General features: G+C 34.4%; 3 protein-coding genes and 1 long non-coding RNA gene across 7 annotated transcripts; all 4 read right to left on the reverse strand.

The window, feature by feature from the left end:
• Positions 1 to 9: 9 nt before the first annotated feature.
• LOC140969084 (chlorophyll synthase, chloroplastic) lies at positions 10 to 5,771 on the reverse strand. Of its 2 annotated transcripts, none has more exons than XM_073430301.1 (15): positions 5,591 to 5,771; positions 5,404 to 5,448; positions 5,128 to 5,216; positions 4,713 to 4,800; positions 4,536 to 4,621; positions 4,362 to 4,448; positions 4,232 to 4,297; positions 4,075 to 4,158; positions 3,742 to 3,803; positions 3,574 to 3,649; positions 3,427 to 3,489; positions 3,041 to 3,122; positions 662 to 738; positions 471 to 518; positions 10 to 226 (listed from the first exon to the last, which is right to left on the reverse strand). In XM_073430301.1, the coding sequence occupies exons 1-15, from the start codon at positions 5,679 to 5,681 to the stop codon at positions 164 to 166; spliced, it is 1,107 nt and encodes a 368-aa protein (XP_073286402.1). In that variant the 5' UTR covers positions 5,682 to 5,771; the 3' UTR covers positions 10 to 163. The 2 variants fall into 2 exon arrangements, with proteins under 2 accessions (XP_073286402.1, XP_073286403.1); XM_073430302.1 differs by having other exon boundaries at positions 5,128 to 5,231; positions 5,591 to 5,693.
• Positions 5,772 to 6,790: 1,019 nt separating this feature from the next.
• LOC140969085 (uncharacterized) lies at positions 6,791 to 8,977 on the reverse strand. Of its 3 annotated transcripts, XR_012173882.1 has the most exons (5): positions 8,833 to 8,977; positions 8,532 to 8,626; positions 7,660 to 7,872; positions 7,371 to 7,468; positions 6,791 to 7,143 (listed from the first exon to the last, which is right to left on the reverse strand). It is a non-coding gene; the product is annotated as an uncharacterized lncRNA (long non-coding RNA). The 3 variants fall into 3 exon arrangements; XR_012173881.1 differs by having other exon boundaries at positions 7,371 to 7,872; XR_012173883.1 differs by having other exon boundaries at positions 6,791 to 7,146; positions 7,371 to 7,872.
• A 7,536-nt stretch (positions 8,978 to 16,513) lies between these two features.
• LOC140969079 (uncharacterized) lies at positions 16,514 to 18,222 on the reverse strand. The gene is made up of 5 exons (XM_073430296.1): positions 18,079 to 18,222; positions 17,879 to 17,959; positions 17,207 to 17,268; positions 17,068 to 17,126; positions 16,514 to 16,973 (listed from the first exon to the last, which is right to left on the reverse strand). Exons 2-5 carry the CDS (start codon positions 17,956 to 17,958, stop codon positions 16,956 to 16,958), a joined length of 219 nt encoding a protein of 72 aa, XP_073286397.1. The 5' UTR covers position 17,959; positions 18,079 to 18,222; the 3' UTR covers positions 16,514 to 16,955.
• A 252-nt stretch (positions 18,223 to 18,474) lies between these two features.
• LOC140969094 (protein trichome birefringence-like 3) lies at positions 18,475 to 20,863 on the reverse strand. Its single transcript, XM_073430316.1, has 6 exons — positions 20,609 to 20,863; positions 20,273 to 20,510; positions 19,772 to 19,943; positions 19,494 to 19,693; positions 19,248 to 19,406; positions 18,475 to 18,958 (listed from the first exon to the last, which is right to left on the reverse strand). The coding sequence occupies exons 1-6, from the start codon at positions 20,778 to 20,780 to the stop codon at positions 18,622 to 18,624; spliced, it is 1,278 nt and encodes a 425-aa protein (XP_073286417.1). The 5' UTR covers positions 20,781 to 20,863; the 3' UTR covers positions 18,475 to 18,621.
• Between the last annotated feature and the right edge of the window lie 216 nt (positions 20,864 to 21,079).

The raw sequence follows: 21,079 nt of genomic DNA on the forward strand, positions 1-21,079 counted from the left end.
TACCATACATATTCTTGAAAGGGATTCTCATTGCTAAAAAATTAAATTCATTAAAAAATTGGGCATACTGGCGATGAAAAATGTGGAAGAATTATGCGTACGAATATATGTAAAATTACAGGCAATTTACTCTCTTTTTCACACCTCTCCTCTGCCAAGAAAATCAATGGCTGGTTGCCAAAGCCGTGACCAACAGTCCGAGAACAAGAAATGGTTGTGCACTAGCCTGAAAAACAAATCAAAGAAGAATATTTATCTCAAATCAAGCTCACTCAAAATTTTAATTTCAAAAATATATTTCATAAAATTCTTTGAAATTGCATGTTCGAATTCAAATTATATATAATTCCGCTTGGATCGAATTTGAATGCAAACTATATAAGTTTGTGCTTGGATCGTGTTTCCCTTGTGTCCGTGTCCAATGCAACCAACAAATGTATTTTCATATGTTGCTACAAAATTAAAGGTACCTGATATTTGACATCATATTTCACAGGGTCTTTGAGGAAGTATTTGAACTGTATCAAAAAATAGGTGTCTTTCACAAGTTAGATCCACCACATATGCTTTTTTAGAAGAAGCATTCCAATCAATGCAAGAAACTGCATTAACTAATACCAAAAATGGTTACATTTTCATAATTCCACACCGTCTAGTTTACCTGGAAAAAGACTTGTGGGGCAATTAAGCCTAGAAGTGCTAAAGCATAGTATGGTTTACCAGTACCTACAAGATAGCCTGCAGCAATATAATGATTAGTGATCTAAACCATAAAGAAAATTAGTAATTGTCAACTATATCTCATTAATGCCATGTTTGAAGAATGACTAGCTTTAAGTTCGATGTGATCAGTCATTATTTTTGCCTGCATTTAGTTTGGTCATACAACAGCAACGAGAAGTCTTTGTCCTACTAAGTGAAACGCTGAGCCTTTATCCCACTAAGTGGGATTGAATACAAGGATCCTCTACGCTATTATGATCTACCCCCAACTGTATACTATTCTATACATAAATGTATGTTTTCCAGTCTTCTTGTCGCCGCGAGCTAATCAAGTCTTCTTTGATTTCCGTCTTCCTCGGTTAATGTGGGTGTATCTCATTTAGTTTTTGTTATATTTTGAAGAAAATTAAATTTTATATGCCAGATAACTTCCATGAAATATTATGTTACCACATAAAAAAGAGCTTAGATAACATATTTTGGAAATAAATTTGGATTACTAAAATATGGTACATCTTCCATATGATTTGACTACGATTTAGTTAAAGAACAATCCCCTAATATCTCAATGTATTTTCACATACAGATAGAGGTTGCCAAGTTGGAATAATAATCTAAACTAAAACTATTGTGTCGTGGCTGCAGGTCCTTATGGCCAAACCACAAAATTTTGCGTTGTGTTTTGTACCCTCTTAACAATATTTTTATCTACTTAATCATCATCATAGCACATTTCCGCTAGTCGCAAGGTCGACTACATGGATATTAATTTTCCAAACTAAGCGATTTTCCTACATGTCATCTCTTAAAACAAGATCTAAGATATTTTCCTCAACCACTATTATCCAAGTTTTCAATCGCCCACCTCTCATTCTATTTCTTCCATTAACCTTTCAATCTAAGATATGTCGGATTTGGGCCGTGTTTGATCTCCTCTTCACATGATCAAACCATGTTAGACGTCTCTCTCTAATCTTATCCAGTTATCCTCTGTGGGTGTTACACCTAAATAGCTCATAATCATTTCATTCATAATTCTATCCTTGAGCATTTTGGCACATATCCATCTTAACATACGCATCTCTGCTACCGCCATCTTATGCAAATATAGTCCTGTAGTGGCCCAACACTCCGAGCTATAAAGTATAGCTGGTCGAACAATAGTCTTATAACATTTTCCTTACAATCGCATATTTCTATCGCATAAGACTCCTTGATGTCATCCTCCATTTCATCCACCATGTTGTAACCATATGGTTTATATTCTCTCTAATGTCCCAAGTCTTTTGGATAATATATCCTAAATAGCAAAAAGCTTCACACTCTGGACTCGACCATCAATCTCAATTGGACTACACATTCGTCTAGATTCAGGACCAAAGTTACAAGCTAAATATTTCGTTTTTGAACGACTAATCTTAAAACCTTTACTCTCAAGAGCTTCACGCTATTTATCTAATTTTTTATTTATATCTTCTTTAGTTTCGTCTATCAGGACAATATCATCTGCAAACAACATACACCAAGGTACCTCATCTTGAATATGTCTCGTCAGCTCATCCATAACCAAAGCACAGAGGTAAAAGCTTAAAGCTGATCCTTGATGAAGTCCAACTGCCACAAAAAATTCACATGACGTCCCTCCAACAGACCTAACACTAGTTACGAAACCTTCATACATATTTTTAATGATCTCGGTGTAACATTGAGACACTTCCTTCTAAGTACCCATCAAATTAATTCTCTAGTCACTCTATCATAGGTTTTCTCTAAGTCGATAAATACCATATGTTAGCTCTTTTGTTGTTCTCTATATTTCTCTATCATTTGTCTAATCAAGAAAATAGCTTCCATTGTAGACCTACACGGCACAAAACCAAATTGGTTAACTGATACAGTAGTGATACTCCTAAGTCTCTGTTCTACCACTCGCTTCCATAACTTCAACATATGGCACAGAAGCTCAACCACTCTATAGTTTGAGCAATCATGTATATCTCCTTTATTCTTATAAATTGGTACTACAATACTATGTCTCCAAGATTCTAGTATTTTTCTAGTATCTAGAATCTTATCAAATAGCCTAGTCAGTTATTGGATCCCAACTTCCCCCTAGACACTTCCATATCTCAATTGGTATCTCATACGGTCCAACCGCTTTCCCTGGTTTTATCCTCTTCAGTGTCTCTGTTACTTCCTTAGCGCTAACTCTACAATGGAACACTAGATGTTTCACTTCCTGCATATTGTGTCTATCCACGCTTAACTTCTCCGTACTTGTCTACTTAAAACATTAAAAAATAGCAATGATAATTACCTGCTACAGATAGCTGAGTAATGTCAATAGCTCCAACACAGATCCATTTTGCAGTCTCAGTGCCAAAAGCCACAGGAAGAGACTGAAAAAGTAGTAGTCGAATGTAAGATCGTATTGTCAAGATTGAGCCAACTTGGATACAGATGCCAGAGCTTAAAAGATACTATTTTAAACTCGGTGTCCTTCAGTGTTTTTGTTTAATAAAAACAAGAGGGAACAGTTTTTATAGTTGAATACAATAGTGAAAAGGATATTTGTTGAGCATTTTTCGAAGAGCTTCTTCTGTATCCAAATATCAGTTTTCTAAAATAAAACATCTTTGAAAAAAATTTGCACTTATGACAATTCTCTATCAAAACACAGTGATTAAATGAAAGCTAAATCACCTGTAATCCCATTTTTCTATCGCCTTCAATGCTCTTGAAGTCATTTACAATTGCAATTCCCAGCTAAAACAATAAACAAGACAAATAAAAATCAATTCGTATGAAACCTTTATAAAATGTTGAACTAATATTACAGATGATACATACACCAGCTACGCTGTAAAGTAGTGTAAGAACAATCACGTCAGGTGTAAGTGTCCCAAACAATGCTTGACCAGCCCACCTAAAATGGGGAAATTGAGAGTGTTATTGTAGTTTTGAAGAACATAGGCAACACAGATTAATGAAACTGCAGCTGAGCTTAAAGAATAGTACCAAGGCAAGCTTATGTAGCTTGATCCCAGTGCAAAATTGCCTAGCCATCCATTCTGTTTAAGCTGGAATACAGGTATACGGAGTCAGGGTAATGGTTGCTTTCTTGTCATTCTCTCACAAATAGGAGCTTATAATCAAGCCAATTCGGCATTCTGTGATCAGAATCCAATGGGGTTTTTCGAGACAAATCCTCATGCAAATATTGAGGCTTTTATTTAAGTTAAACAGCATTGGATAGCCTTTTCTCAAGAATCGTATTTTATAATATTGCCTTGCATCCTATTTTACCCAAAATGGTGTTCAGTAGAAAAAAAAGAAGGGGGGGACGAATACCTTCAAGGGTGGAGCTGAGTATATATAAGACAGCAAGGATCCACCAAGGGCAAGGTAAAATATCACCGGAAAATCATGTCCAGCCTACAAGGTGAGCGCTATCAGGGAGAATCTTACTGCATTAACAAGAGTCCATGTGCATATTTTGAAGCCGTACCCACACATCTAGTAGACCAGCCAAACCGAGGCCTCCAAGGAGCAGCACCCAGATTTGTGTAAGCACCTGCATACCTTGGCAGTCAGAAGATTATAGTTCATTAAAAAAAAGGAAGTGGAACTTAGCACACCTCCTGTTCTGATATTGCTCCTGAAGGGATCGGGCGATAGGGTTCATTAATGGCATCAATCTCTTTATCGTACCAGTCATTTATCGTCTAAAATATATAGAGTGATTAGTTAAATAAATGAGATGCTTAAGCACATTCCTGAATTTAAATACTCAAGTTAACCGTGAGAAGTACCTGAGTGTAGCCAGTAAGACAAGGCCCAGACATCATCATACAGACAATCGATTTAGCTACATCTTCCAAAGTCCAGTGAAAGTTACCTGCAAGAAAGCACAGACATAGATAATACAACATTGTGGTTTTAAGGGCCGAAAACCAATGTGTAATAAGCATAAAAGAACCGGAAATTACCCGATGCAGCAGCTCCACACACTACACCCCAAATCAGAGGTGGCCATGTAACAGGTTTAGTGAGCTGAACTCGAATTTTCCACTTATCCTGAAGAAGTTCAGCTATTAGTAGTCGAACTATAATACCATCATATACATAAAAGAAATGGGAAGGCTCAAAGCCTCACATTTAAAGCCAATTTTATGTTATAACCTTGATTACCTGATCCATCAAGCATGTTCGTAAATCAAAAATCTTCCAATTACAATATTCCAACAATGTGATGCTATTAAGATCTTTTGTTCATACTTAATGGAGTTTACATATGTATACACTCGTGTATCAAGCTCTTAATTCAAAATAGCAACATGAAAATTAATCATAAATTCTACTCAAAACAAATTTTGACATAAACACCTATGATTAATGACTCACAGTCTCTTGCTTGGCTCCTTTGATACCAAGAATCTGATTCATGCTTGAGCCACTCTCCGCCGGTACCATATCTGGTGACTTGGCTCCAACTGCCACACATTACTCTAACATATCAAAAATCAGCTTAAATCATTCAAAATAAAAGGCCCCACTAAATCATTCTTTCGAACGTATTTTCCCATTTGAGAAAGTTACTCATAAATCTAAAATAGGCTCCAAAACCCAATAAAATTAAACATATTACAAAAATAATCAGAAAAAGAAAATCCACCAAACCTTCATTTGTATCCGTTTCTGTAGCTCTCACTACAAGCCTCCGTCCTGAAACGATCCAATATATACAATTAAATACTCCAAACAGTAAACCAGACAACTAACACGCAGAATTAAATTAGACCAGAATATTTTTTTTGCCCAGAACTTTTTTTCCGCAAAAAAAAAAAAAAGGAATTTAGAAGCTTACTGCTGAAAGACGAAGCGAGATGTGGAGTTCTGAATGCGTTTAAATGATAAGATAATTTGGTGGAGTAGACAGTATTGACTAAGGAAGCCATAGCTGATACCTTGGAGAGCTCAGTTTCCAGGATTGTGTATGCAGTGTAGTCTTGGGATAACTCTACCGGTTAAAAAAAGCGAACTTGTCTTTATGCCAGGATTTAATTCATATATATGATGGCGGTGTTCTGCTGCTGCGGGTTTATACACCCTCTGTCCACGTGGCACACTCCATTCTGTCTGAGAATTTGAGTTTGACAAATTTTGGTAGAAGCCCGTATTATAATTGATTGGGCTTTCCAAAAACGGCCCATTCTATTCATATTGATAAACCCGACATCGAAATATCCCAAAATGGCAGTGAAAACAGGTAGCTTCTCATCAATTACTTATCTTATTAAATAAGGATCGCACACAAATGAAATAAGATACAATAGAGATATATGATTTAGTATAAGTTGTGCTCGTGCTAGATTCTAAGGTTCATACATAAAGTCTACCAATTTTATGAACTCTACGATGCTACTCTCAACGAATTTCAAAATTTTAAGTGAGATGTTGATTGTAATTCTTACTATTTCTGGATGTATAATAACTGACCGGAAAGTTTGATTAGAAAAATTTGATAGAGATTTGTTGTGTTCTATATGGAAATCCGTTTAATATCCAACGACTCTTCCTATTTGTAAAAAAAATAAAGTTGTATAATTGCGTTTTTTGTATATTAGTAGATACTTCAAAGAAGTTTTATCTGGAATGAAAGAAAAAAATGAATTCATAAAAGTTTAATTACTGAATCAACCTTAAGACATTGTCTACTACTAGAAAATATTTGGGTTGGAATATAGGTAACTGATTATATTCTAGGTTAATCAATGTCTCCAATTGCCAAAGATCATTTAGCCAACAAGTGACATTTTGGTCCAAAGTAATTATTAACCTCTTCACCTTTATTAACAATATAGATGTATACAAATAATAATTAATACATATTAATTTGATGACACTGATTTTTTAAAGAAAATATATAAATAATATCTGATTTTTGAAAGGGTAAAATTATGAATATGTTTGATTTACTTTCGACATTTCTAAAATAAATATTTCCTATAAACATATTTTGAAAATTTAAATTTAGAATATAATAAATGATTTAATTACACTTTCTTTAGAATGACAGTCTTCTACAATGAATGCAAATAAATACAGGATAATAATATTAATAGACATTCAAATATACCACTTTGTTCTTAGGTATTAACATGGACCAACTAGGAAAAAAGTTTTAGCTGAAAATGAGTCCAAAGTCTCATAGAAGTAGACCTCTTTCAGAAATACTTCAAAAATATATAATTTAAATCTCAAAACTCGAGTCCTTCCAGCAGAAAATGTAAAATTTATGCCTTGACCTTGTTTTGCTTTACTTATCTCCAGAATTACTCGATCGGCAAGTGAAGTAACATCTTCATTCTTTCCAAAGAACTTCAGAAATTGCATGCTTGGATCCATCAGATCAGGTAGCTGCTGATTTTGGTTGAGAGTATGCAAATATCAAGCAATATGTACGAAGAAAAACATGCCCCCTTAGTCTTAATTATGATATGTATCACAAACTGGCCAAAGTGACCAAACATGACTGAAAATTCATGATTTTGTTTCTCTTGAAAAATAAGAAAAAGTTGAATTCAGAGTGTTAACTAATCAGTGTCAAACTTAGCCTAGGTGAAGTGATGGAGGATAATACGTACATGACTATAGAGTGATCAACAAGATAGTCTGAACCTTCATATCTTCATATAGTACACATGATAAGCACGTGCAGTTTTCCTGATTTCGTCGGGGGTACCTGTCAGGCCTTTAAAATACTCCCAAACTTGTTCAATTGTATCCCTCTCCGGATCAACTGAAATGAAGATGGGCATTACTTCTATTCCAGATTTTTCTTCTGGAAATGCAGAAAAATTAGAACCCAAGAATGACAAAAGTGCGCAAGAAATGTCGCATCTCAGCCAAAGAAACGCTACTATATGAACTTACTTATTTTATCAATAGCTGACGCCAGTTTTTGTAGCTCATCTGGGCATACATCAGGGCAGTGAGTGAATCCAAAATAAATCAAGTTCCACTTTCCCACAAAGTTCTTTTCAGAGACTGATGTTCCATTGTGGTCAATAAGGTTAAATGGTCCTCCAATAACTGGGTTCCCAAGAGAAGGTCCCTGTCTTACTTCATTTGAAGCACTAGTTATTCCTGTGAGACCGTGACGTGACAGTCAAATTCCATACATGCCAATAGAAATGCAATAAACATTTCTGAATAAGCACATGATATATAGCAAAATTAATAACAAAAAAAGACACCTTATTCAGCAGAACCCATTTGTTTAACAGGTTTAGTGTGAATTCAATTAATTTGGTCTTTGATTTTTTAAATTCATAATAAAATGATTTCTAGTTGAAATAGCAACAGTTCACATATGTTTGAAATAGTTCTGAAAAATTAACAAGCATAAAACAACTTCAAATTCTTATAAATTACTTATCCTTCATTTGATAATAGTAAAAAATTTGAGAATCAACATATTTTGATACCCCGAACAAAAAGAAATAGGAGCATTGTATAACAATCACTAAAGACTACAACAAACCTATCCTTCACAACTAGATTAGGATTTATTTCGAAAATACTACTAGAAGTTAGGAAATGAATTATCGATCACAATCTTCACAGAGTTTAATCATTTTATGCCTCATCCCACAATTTCATAAACCCAAACAAATTACCCACAAACAAACACCACAATGATGTCTTGAAACATTAAAAGTTCAACTACAATACCAGATTTTCAAACATGAAATTAATAAATTCCATGCATACACACAACAATCCAGAAACCTCATCCAACTCACCATAGTAATCTATCCTTCAATATGCCACCTCTTTTCTCTGTCATAGTATAAAATCAATCCAACTCCAGTGCAAAGAAGCTCATCCACGAAACAGGCTACCATCAAATTTGCAACTTAGTTATTTACAATTAACAAAAAATTAATACTTGCCAACTGCAGTATAATATAACCCGAAAAGAAATTTTTTTTAAAAGAATATAAAAGCATACAAATCCATGAGTAACTGAAAGGATGGGAAATATAAACTATAATACCAAAGAATGGCAATAACAAAATGAATGAGAAAATGAAACAAAGTTACCCTGCCTCGGACAGGCATTCCTTGCTGAGAACTATCCTGTGATCCGGCGGAACACTGCCCCCCACTATTTCCACTTTCAGAATTCCCCCTCCTCCAAACCACTCGAGGGCGTCGAGGTAGCGGTCGAACTTGACGATGGATTAACAGCAGACGATGAGCTTTTTTGCCTCTCATTTTATTTTGAAATATTTGAGTTGCTTTCCTTCCATTTTCATATTTGTATTTGTTTTGATTTATTTTAATATAAAATAAATTTATTTTCTCAACATAAGTCACAATTATAATATTAAATAAATAATATTCGATGATGTTAATAGTGTTTGACCAATCAAATGNCTAAACATTTATAAGTTAAAAGACTAAAATTAAAAAAACATTTTCATAAGACTTAAATTAAAATTTTTTATTTTTTAAAAAACAATCTAGTACATTTTTATATGAAAGTAGGAAAATTATATTTAAAATATTTATAATTTGTTATATCTAGTTATTACCATTTCAATAAGATTTTTTTAAGAAGTAAGATGCAACTGTATTAAATATATTTGTAATTAGTTGTTATTTTTTAATTTGGAAAGTTGAGTAGACATGTTATTTTGTGAATAAGTTATAAATTATTAAAATAGGTTCATGTGATGTTATTGATAAATAAAAAAACATGTTTTTTAAAAAAATTAAAAGAACGTACGTGCCACATTATTATTAATTTTAATATCTAATAATAATGTGACACGTGGATCACAAAACTAACATTCTCACATTTGATCCATGTAGTATAACTAATTATTATGATTTAAATAAATAACAACTCAACGCTTAGAACAAGCATAAAGATATTTATTTATTGATCACATCGTAACATCATAAAATAAGTATACATTAATATGAGTCATGTCGGTTCTACATCATTGACATAGTTCCTTTCATGTATCACAATATTAATGTTTACTTATTTTATGATGTGACCAATAAATAAATACCTTTATGTTTATCCTCTAAACATTAAGTTGTTATTTATTTAAACCATAATAATTAGTTATAGCACATGGATCAAGTGTGAGAATGTTAGTTTTGTGGCCCACGTGCCACATTATTATTAGATATTTAATTAATATTTTAATATATAATTTATGGTTTAATAAATAATGTTTATTATTAAATGAAAAAGAAAGATATTCTAAGATCTTCCTTTCTACTCTCTGGAAGTTGAATTGGTCAGAGTGATCGGTAGTGAGTAGAAAAGAAAGTCCTTAGAATATCTTTTTTATTCATTTAATAATTTAATAATAAATATTATCTATTAAACCATAAATTAAATATTAAAATATTAATTAAATACCTAATAATAAGGTGACAACGAGCCACAAAACTAACACGTATTACCAAATGACACATACTGTTGTGAAAAAGTAAAAATTTACGGTAAAAAAGTAAAAATCTCAAACTCTCAAAATTATCACACTACACACTTTATAATATTTTTCTCTCAACTCAATTGTGATTTTCTTCACAAATGAGATATCTATTTATAAAAATTTTTTACAAATAATCCAAAAATAAAATACATCATTACCTACATCATCACACACTAATTTTCAATATTCAACACCTAATTGTACCTAATTTTCAACATTCAACATTCACATTTTCAACACAAATATTTAACACATTTTTAAATAATTTTTCAACACTCCCCCTTGTGATGATGATCATAATGGTTGTATACATTACGTGTTTTTATACTGCCTCGTTAAAAACCTTACTAGGAAAAACCCATTGGGATAAAAACCATAGTAAGGGAAAAAGAGTGCAGTCACGTAAACTCCCCCTCATGTTGACACGAACAATTCTTCACAAATTTCGTAGATTGCGCATCCCAATATTATATATGTGCTTTCTGAATATTGTCGTAGGAAGTGCCTTTGTGAAGAGATCTGATGAGTTTTCACTTGATTGAATGTGACGAACATCAATACATTTATTCTTCTCAAGCTCCTTGGTGAATGCGAAGAACTTAGGAGGAATATGTTTAGTTCTGTCGCTTTTTATGTATCCTTCTTTCATTTGAGCAACACATGCAGCATTATCTTCATATAGTATCACAGGCTTCTCGTCGAATGATAATCCGCATGAGATTTGGATATGTTGAGTCATTGATTTTAACCACACACATTCACGGCTTGCTTCATGTAGTGCAATAATCTCGGCATGATTTGATGAAGTTGTTACAAGTGTTTGTTTCTGTGAACGCCAAGAAATTGCAGTGCCTCCACGAGTAAATACATATCCAGTTTGAGAACGTGCTTTGTGTGGATCAGATAAGTATCCAGCATCGGCATAACCAATTATACTTGGATTAGCATCTTTTGAATACAAAAGTCCCAAGTCTGTCGTTCCTCGTAGATAACGGAATATATGTTTAATTCCGTTCCAATGTCTCTTTGTTGGATATGTGCTAAATCTTGCCAATAAATTTACGGCAAAAGATATATCAGGCCTTGTACAATTTGTAAGATACATAAGGGCACCGATAGCACTTAGATATGGTACTTCTGGACCAAGAATATCTTCATCATCTTCACATGGACGGAATGGATCCTTTTCTATGTTTAATGATCTAACAACCATTGGAGTACTTAAAGGATTTGATTTGTCCATATTAAAACGTTTAAGGATCTTTTCTGTATAATTTGTCTGGTGAACAAATATTCCACATTCTTTTTGTTCAATTTGTAAACCCAGACAATACTTGGTTTTTCCAAGATCCTTCATTTCAAATTCTTCTTTCAAGTATGACACAACTTCTTGAATTTCCTTATTTGTTCCAATGATGTTTAAATCATCAACATATACAGCAATAATTACGCATCCGGATGTTGTTTTCTTAATGAAAACACAAGGGCATATTGAATTATTTACATATCCCTTTTTCATCAAGTGATCACTTAGCCTATTATACCACATTCTGCCGGATTGCTTCAAATCATATAATGATCTTAGTAATTTCACAGAATAACATTCTCTGGGTTTTGAACTTTGTGCTTCAGGCATCTTAAATCCTTCAGGGATTTTCATATATATATTACTATCAAGTGATCCATATAAGTAGGCTGTAACAACATCCATAAGACGCATTTCTAAATTTTCAGATACTGCCAAGCTAATCAAATACCGAAACGTAATTGCATCCATCACAGGAGAATACGTTTCTTCATAATCAATTCCAGGCCTTTGAGAAAAACCTTGTGCAACAAGTCGAGCTTTATATCTTACTATTTCATTTTTCTCATTTCGCTTTCGAATAAAAACCCATTTGTATCCAACAGGTTTTACACCTTCAGGTGTAAGGACTATAGGTCCAAAAACATTACGTTTATTTAGCGAATCCAATTCAACCTGGATGGCATCTTTCCATTTTATCCAATCCTGCCGATTTTTACATTCACCAAAAGATTTTGGTTCATGATCTTCATTATCATTTATGATGTCGATTGCCACATTATAAGAAAATATATCATCAATTTCTTCTATATCTTTTCGGTTCCATATTTTTCCAGTATTAATATAATTGATAGAGATTTCATGATTCTCGTCAGTTTGTGGTTCTGACAAAACATTTTCATCATCATGTGTTTCTTCAGGAACATCATTCTCTATTTTGTGATCATTATGTGTTTCTTCAGGAACATCATTCTCTATTTTGTGATCATTGTGTTTCTCTATGAATTTTCTTTTTCGAGGATTTTTATCCTTGGAACCAACTGGCCTTCCACGCTTCAGGCGTTTAATGACATCATGACTATCTTCAATTTGTTTCTTCGGAATTTCAATTCGAGCAGGGGCATTTGCAGCATGTATATATGATTTAGTTACCCCTTTTGTGTCTGCAAATGCATCTGGTATTTGATTTGCTATTCTTTGCAAGTGCACAATTTGCTGTACATCTTTTTCACATTGTTTTGTTCTTGGATCCAGATGTAACAATGATGATACATACCATGTAATTTCTTTTTCGGTATGTTTCTGTTCTCCCCCTAACATTGGGAAGATTTCCTCATTAAAATGACAATCAGCAAAACGTGCTGTGAACACGTCGCCTGTCTGTGGTTCAAGATATCGAATGATCGATGGACTATCATAACCAATATAAATTCCAATCTTTCTTTGAGGTCCCATTTTCTTTCGTTGAGGTGGTGCAATAGGCACATACACCATACATCCAAAAATTCTCAGATGAGAAATGTCTGGTTCTTTACCAAATGCAAGCTGCAATGGGGAGTATTTATGATATGCACTTGGTCTGATGCGAATTAATGAAGCAGCATGTAAAATTGCATGTCCCCATATAGAAATAGGGAGCTTTGTTTTCATAATCATTGGTCTAGCAATCATTTGCAGACGTTTAATCAATGATTCAGCCAATCCATTTTGAGTATGTACATGAGCAACAGGATGCTCAACAATGATTCCCATAGACATACAATAATCATTGAAAGTCTGGGAAGTAAATTCACCAGCATTATCAAGTCTAATTTTCTTGATTGTATAATCGGGAAATTGATTCCTCAATTTTATTATTTGAGCAAGTAATCTTGCAAATGCAACATTTCGAGTTGACAATAAACATACATGTGACCATCTGCTGGAGGCATCAATCAATACCATAAAGTATCTGAATGGTCCACATGGTGGATGGATTGGTCCACAAATATCACCCTGAATACGTTCAAGAAACATTGGTGATTCAGTTTGGATTTTGGCTGGTGATGGTCTTATAATAAGTTTTCCAAGAGAACATGCTTTACATTGAAACTTATTATTCTGAAAGATCTTCTGGTCTTTCAATGGATGACCATGTGTATTTTCTATAATTCTTCGCATCATTGTTGAACCAGGATGTCCTAATCGATCATGCCAATTGGTTAATATTGAAGAATTATCAATTACCATGTTTGATTCAATGGGACGTATATGTGTATAATGCAATCCAGTAGGGAGCATTGGTAGTTTTTCAATCACATATTTCTTTCCTGATTTATATGTGGTAAGACACATATATTTCTCATTCCCTTCATTCATTGTTTGAGTATCATACCCATGGGAATATATATCATTAAAACTCAACAAATTTCTTTTCGATTGTGGTGAATATAAAGCATCATTGATCAAAAATTTTGTACCATTAGGTAACAAAAATTGTGCTTTACCACATCCTTTAATCAAGTCTACAGGACCTGATATTGTATTCACCGTTGTTTTTGTTGGTTTTAGTTCCAAGAAATATCTTTTATCTCGGAGGATAGTGTGCGTTGTACCACTATCAGGTATGCAAACTTCAGCTTGGTTCGTAGCATTTTCCATATTTGAACTTCAAAAAAATATGCAATGAAATAAAATTATTGACAATAAAATACAATACAATATAACACACTATAAAACATTATCATACGAATACATAAAAAATAAAATATTTTACATATTTATTCCACCATCAAATTGATCATTATCTGAGAAATCAATCAGAAAATCTCCAGCATCAAAATGAGTTGAACCACTCAAAGGTTCACTGTGTTCAGTAAAGTTGGTCTCCTTTTCTTTCCCCTTTATTGATTCTTTATAAAGTTTACAAAGGTGCTCAGGGGCTCGACAAATACGGGACCAATGTCCTGGAGTACCACATCTGAAACAAGAACTTTCAAATCTTTTTGAGTGATTCTCATTAACACTCATATTCTCTTGATGCCTTTTCGGTGGGTGGTTTGGGACGTTCTTTTGAGATGAGTTATAGAAATAACTATCTCGATTATTTTCAAAACCACGGCCGCGTCCACGACCACGACCACTTCCACGTCCACGTCCACGTCCACGACCACGACCACGACCTCGATTTTGTCCTCGACCAAAATCTTGTCTGTAACTTTGATTTTGGTTTCCAGGTTTAAATTCATTTTTGCTTACAGCATTTACTTCTGGAAATGCTGTTGATCCAGTGGGTCGGGACTGATGATTTCTCATTAATAGCTCGTTGTTCTTTTCCGCCACAAGAAGACAGGCGATGAGTTCAGAATATCTCGCAAATCCACGCACTCTATATTGTTGCTGTAGTGTTATATTTGATGCGTGAAACGTGGAAAATGTTTTTTCAAGCATTTCCGATTCTGTAACCTCATGTCCACAAAATTTTAACTGCGAGATTATTCTATACATCGCTGAATTGTAATCACTGACTTTTTTAAAGTCTTGGAATCTTAACATATTCCATTCATCACGGGCGGTCGGAAGTATAACTTCCCTTATATGTTCAAATCTCTCTTTTAATCCTTTCCACAGAGCCATGGGATCTTTTTCGATGAGATATTCACATTTTAAACCTTCATCAAGGTGTCGTCGTAAAAATATTATAGCTTTTGCTTTTTCTTGTGATGAAGATATACCATTTTCTTTAATGGTCTCGCTTAGACCCAATGACTCAAGATGCATTTCTACATCAAGAGTCCATGGCATATAGTTTTTCCCAGTAATATCAAGAGCGATGAATTCGAGCTTTGCCAAGTTTGCCATGGTGGTACTAAAAATTACGATGCATTTTATTAGTTAATGAATATTGCAATACAAAGTAATGGATAAACAACAAGTACAAGTATTCGTAAAAATAAAGAAAACACACGAGGAGGATATTCTCCGATAAATACAAGACTGGTGAGTATGATAACCAAAATAATTAAAAATAACCTCGTGAAAGCCATCTTCTTTTTTTCTTCGAAAATTTGATGAAGAATAATTTTTAGAGAAGAAGAGAAAGTTGGAGTGATTGAATGTATTTGTGAGATTGTATTTATAGAGCAAAAACTAGCCGTTTTGTTACCGTTTATTACCGTTGGTGTATAAGAAAATAAATGTATGTATTTGTATAATTTTATGGTAATAATATGGTGTATATAATATTAGTCATATTTAAATAATTATGTATATCATATCACATTATTATAATTAGGTGTCATAAGTTATTTTGTTTAAAAAACCTTATAGGCTTTTATACTTGTCGTATCCCTTACCGGGAGTGTGGGATGTCGTCTTAACATCCTCCCAGGATTTATAACAAGTTTTTGAAAAAATTATTTTTATTATTTCTAACAATAACATTATATTATATATTACATATATAAACAATAAATAAATAACAGTAAAATAAATATTATTACTTTTGTTACCTTTTTCTTCTGTTCGGAGCTTGGAAAAATATGGAGGACTTTTAGAGCTTCGTGCTGATAACGTGTTGTGAAAAAGTAAAAATTTACGGTAAAAAAGTAAAAATCTCAAACTCTCAAAATTATCACACTACACACTTTATAATATTTTTCTCTCAACTCAATTGTGATTTTCTTCACAAATGAGAGATCTATTTATAGAAAATTTTTACAAATAATCCAAAAATAAAATACATCATTACCTACATCATCACACACTAATTTTCAATATTCAACACCTAATTTTACCTAATTTTCAACATTCAACATTCACATTTTCAACACAAATATTTAACACATTTTTAAATAATTTTTCAACACATACAAATTTAAAGAAACATGGACGCTATTTTATATACAAGGACAAAAGCTTCTGACTACTGTAACTTCCTCAACTCCTTGAAATTTAGAATCCGTAAGGCAAAAAACGAAAGTTCATAACACATCTTTTCTTCCTATACTCAATACAAAACATAATGTACACATCATGGGCTATATATAGTTTGGAGACATCAAGACTTGAGAAGCAAACCCTAAACATGGAATCGACAACTTGGGACAACGAAAACAATTCAACGAAAGTGTATGGTTGGGAGCTAGCACAGAAAATGAATAGTAAGAGATACAAGAACCGATAACAAACTATGGTATGCAACATTATCAACACAACCACACATTATCCAAGATAGCTCAGCCGAGTAACATTCGATTTGAAGATTATCTTTAGTTTGTCACTACATAATTGGGACCGATTTGGACTCCTCATAAATGCTTGGTTAAATTCAGGTTAAAACCTCAGCTCTAACTGGATTAGACAAAGCTTCATCTTCTTCAATATCAAACGAGAATCTTGTGCCCATACATCAGTAACAAGCGTCACTGGTTCTTGGATGACTGGTTAGTCAAACATCCAATATCAGAACTCAAGTTATTGAAGGATTTTAGGAAATACTACGCAGATTCTAGGCCAAAAAGTGATTAAACAAACCTCGAAGTTCTTGGACGCATCCTTGATTTGCTCAGCTAGTTCTTTCTTCTTTTGAGCAGCTAAATCAGGAAATAGAATTTAGTACAAGGCCACCCAAAATATGAAACAAAAACAAAATGCACATGAAGTATCTGGATACCGATATCAGATAGTTCCTCCATCTTCTTTGACGTCCTCACAGCAAACCTCTGGAATCTTGGACTAGGACATGTAAGGAGATAAAACGTCAGGAGAAACAATGCTGAAATATACAAGAGTAAAGTAAACAGCCTCCACTCCAGTCCCAAACAAAAAATTATAGTTGTTATCGGCAAACAGGACATATAGGAGGGGGAAAACTAAGAAAATAACCACATTTCTTCAAATTTTTTGAGGAAAGGATGTTGCACAAACCCATAGCCATAGCCCCATGACATTTTTCCTAACAAATTCTGCCCTAAGAAATTCCAGATGTAACTTTTGTCAACCCACGAACGCAAACAATTTTTTCGAATCTGATTCAGGGGTAATTGGGTAGGAGGGTTCCCCCAGCAAAAAAAATTTGGCCATCGGAACAGAACATTTCTCATGAAATTACTTCTCTCCCAATGTAGGAAATAAGCAAAGAATGCCAGACACAAAATGCTGAAATCAATAAAAAAAATCCTCCCAAAAAAGCAGGAGCCTCAGACCGATAAAATTTAGCAAAAACATAGCGGTCATCTCCGCAATCATTACAAGCCTACGGAAGTCATCATCGGCCAACACCCCTCGACTCAAAATCAAACAACAAAAGAAAAGAAAGATTGAGGTTGACGTTAAATCGATTCACCTGTTGGCAAGACCGTTGACAATAAGCTCATTGGCCACATAAGATATTACCCTGTGAATGAAATTTCCACCTCCAGCCATTCTTCAAACGAAAGCAAGAAAAAATTCAGCTTTGAATTAATTCCAGAGAGCAGATGATATATACATATATAATCGGAATACGCGACATATAAAATTAGGACGTGATCACATTTCCAATACCTGAAAGCGATCGGGGAAATGAAATCCTAACTCCTGAATCCTTCTCAAAGGCGGCCTGTGTTGTTTGGATTGACGAACAAATTCTATCGCTTCTCGTTGCTCCTGCTTTAAATGGATTCCTTGGCTAGGGCTAGGGGGGGCCGAATCTTATGTAAAGAGTTGGGCTCTAGAGTGAAAATTAATTGGATCAAACCGGGCCCACAAAATATTAAATATATTTCTTTGTTTTTTAAATAAATGTACGACTCTTATCATTGTCTGATTTAAAAATAGAGTAGTTTTTTTGTGAGACGATCTCATGAATCTCTATCTGTGAGACGAGTCAACTCTATCGATATTCACAATAAAAAGTAATACTTTTAGGCATAAAAAGTAATATTTTTTCATGGATGATCACACAAGTTTTTGTTTATCAACAGACATACAGATGGTCATACAAAAGAATTACAAAGTTAACGAAAACACAATACATCATTGGCATGTTTGTTGCCAAAATGACTCAAAAATACATCAATCGTTCAAATATTTTCTTAAATACATGTGCTACAACAAATGAGCATAAAGTATTTGATTCCATGTATCAGGAACTCCCGGCAAGCACCAATGTATGCAATCTGCATGGTGTAGAGGATCGGCCTTTTCGTCATCTGTCAACAATCTTCCTCCCGATTCCGTGTAAATCGAAGAGTGTGCGTCAATTCTGTATTCTGATAATTGAGTGATGTTCAACAAGATCACAGGGATTTTCATCCGGTGGATTAAGTCTTTCACGACGCCCATGATCTGTTTATCTGAGCCTGTCCCCCAGTGTCGTTTCTTCATCACTGGCTTCGTTTCGTTGAAGCATTTGATCCCATTTTCGTGCCCCCAGTCCGCGCTCCTGAAACATGAAAAGGGCGCAAAGTTTCTGAAAGGCAGCTTTGCCGTAGTATGTAAGCGTATAGATATGATTTGGTTCAATATTTCTAGATCAATATAAGTTCACTATGATGCAATGTGAATATAGATAGGTGTCATTAGATGGAAGTCCTTTTCGCATCGCACCATGGTTTTCAATGGGGACATCGATATAGAATAACAAACTTAAGAAAAGACTAGTCTTTTGGGTGGATCATTCTGCAATTTATCAATGGGTTGGTGAAAGTATTAGGTGCTGAAAATGAACTTACCTTTGGTGCGTAGGGGACATTGTAGTGAAAAAAACTCGAGTTTTGTTGGGATTAATGTTTGAATCCATCCAATTTGCCCATGTCTTGAGCCCTATTCGGTAAGAAACAGGTGCATCTAGTTCTTCATATCCTTCATCACCGTTTGCAAACGAACCCCATCTGCGCTTCATTAGGCCAGCGATTAATGTATATGTATTGTGTTTTGTACATTATTCAATGGAAAGAGTTTACAGGGAGAGAATTTACAATGAGTTGATCCTGAGGCCACTCATCCACCAAACATACGTGTTGAACACAAGTAGATCAACTCCAATCCAGTGTCTCGCATGTTTCTCCACTGAATCAACTCTCAGAATTCTCTTTTTGGGATCTGTTATAATGTGCAAATCAGTGTTGGATTCCACTAAAAATGGAGCCCAATAGAACTCAATTGTGGCATTATACTCCTGAAAAACCAAGAAAACAGTTCAGTTCTAGGACTATATGTACAATGATAAAATTCAGTCCATATTCTTCTAATGTACCTTGGCTCTGAAAACTGTATGAACACGGCCTCGTTTGATCGATTTCTTCCCTTCTGGTATCACAGACTCCACGAGGCAAACGAAGGATTGCCACTGTCCTCTTTGCAAAGAATCCCCAATGAACATTAACCTTTTCCCTTCAAGTTTACGCAGAGCTGTTTCAGGATTGAACCTGGGAAAGAAAATTATTAACAAACAATAACTAATGCTGGACCATGGTAGCTCAAGGTTTTGGGAGAACTCAGCTCCGGAGTGGTAGCACAGCTAGTGTTTGAACCCCCTTGATCGCAATCCTCTTTATGTTTGATTAAGTTTGCTAGGTTTTTGTTGCTTAATACCAGAGCAACTTAGTCTTTGAGTATTAATTCAGCATAATGTATTCTTTTAGTCTCCAACTTACACGTGAGGCGATGCAAATGTACAATAAATTAATGTAGAATGAAAGATATATTGCTTTATGGTCAGTTTAGTGCCGTTTGTAGATGATAATTACTACAATACCTAGGCAAGAAACAATCATCAGGCTGCCATTCCCAGTGCCTGTAATCCGAATCCAGCCGTCCATTCTTGACACATGAAACCTGCCTGTCCAGATATGGGCATGTCCTGTCTGAGTACAATGGCTTAATCGAACGGTTGAACATCCATTTTCCATCGACAAGGCTGCACTCTTTTGGATCAAACTCAAACCGATCATCGGCTGCATAATTCAATGCACTAGCATGAACATATCTCCCACCTTTACAATACAACCAAAGGACAAATTTTTAAGATTTTCAGACATGGAAACTAAATAAAAACGAAAACAAGAAACTGAGCAGAATAACACATATACACCTGACACAGACTTCTCAGCAGCCTTTCTCTTAGCACAAGGCTTAAACCTGAACTTGGATGAAAGGGAGCTGATTCTTTCTGTGTACAAAAGGGCAAAAAAGGCAACACCACAAACTACAACGATAAGAACCGATAAAGGCAGCTTCCCACGCGAAGGTCTTGGTGTGCCCATCACAAAAAAAGCTGAAGATGGACACTCTGGAGAGGGAAAAGTTGAGAGATATAGGGAGGCCTGAGGGGGTGATCAAATGCAAGTGCGGCAGGATGATGAGGAAATTGATTAAACTTTAGAAACATTTTGAGGATTAATTTATTTGGTTCTTGAGTAGAAGTGAAGTTAGAATCATGTCTGATTCAGCAATACATTCTACTTTTTAAGTAAACAAATTAAAGCCAATTACTCAGCAAGTTGCAAGCTTACCATACATATATAATTTTCTAGAGGAGCAGGTTGATTAGGTGCAATTGCCC

The sequence above is a fragment of the Primulina huaijiensis genome, unplaced genomic scaffold, assembly GCF_012295235.1.
Source record: "Primulina huaijiensis isolate GDHJ02 unplaced genomic scaffold, ASM1229523v2 scaffold40231, whole genome shotgun sequence".
Lineage (NCBI taxonomy): Eukaryota > Viridiplantae > Streptophyta > Magnoliopsida > Lamiales > Gesneriaceae > Primulina > Primulina huaijiensis.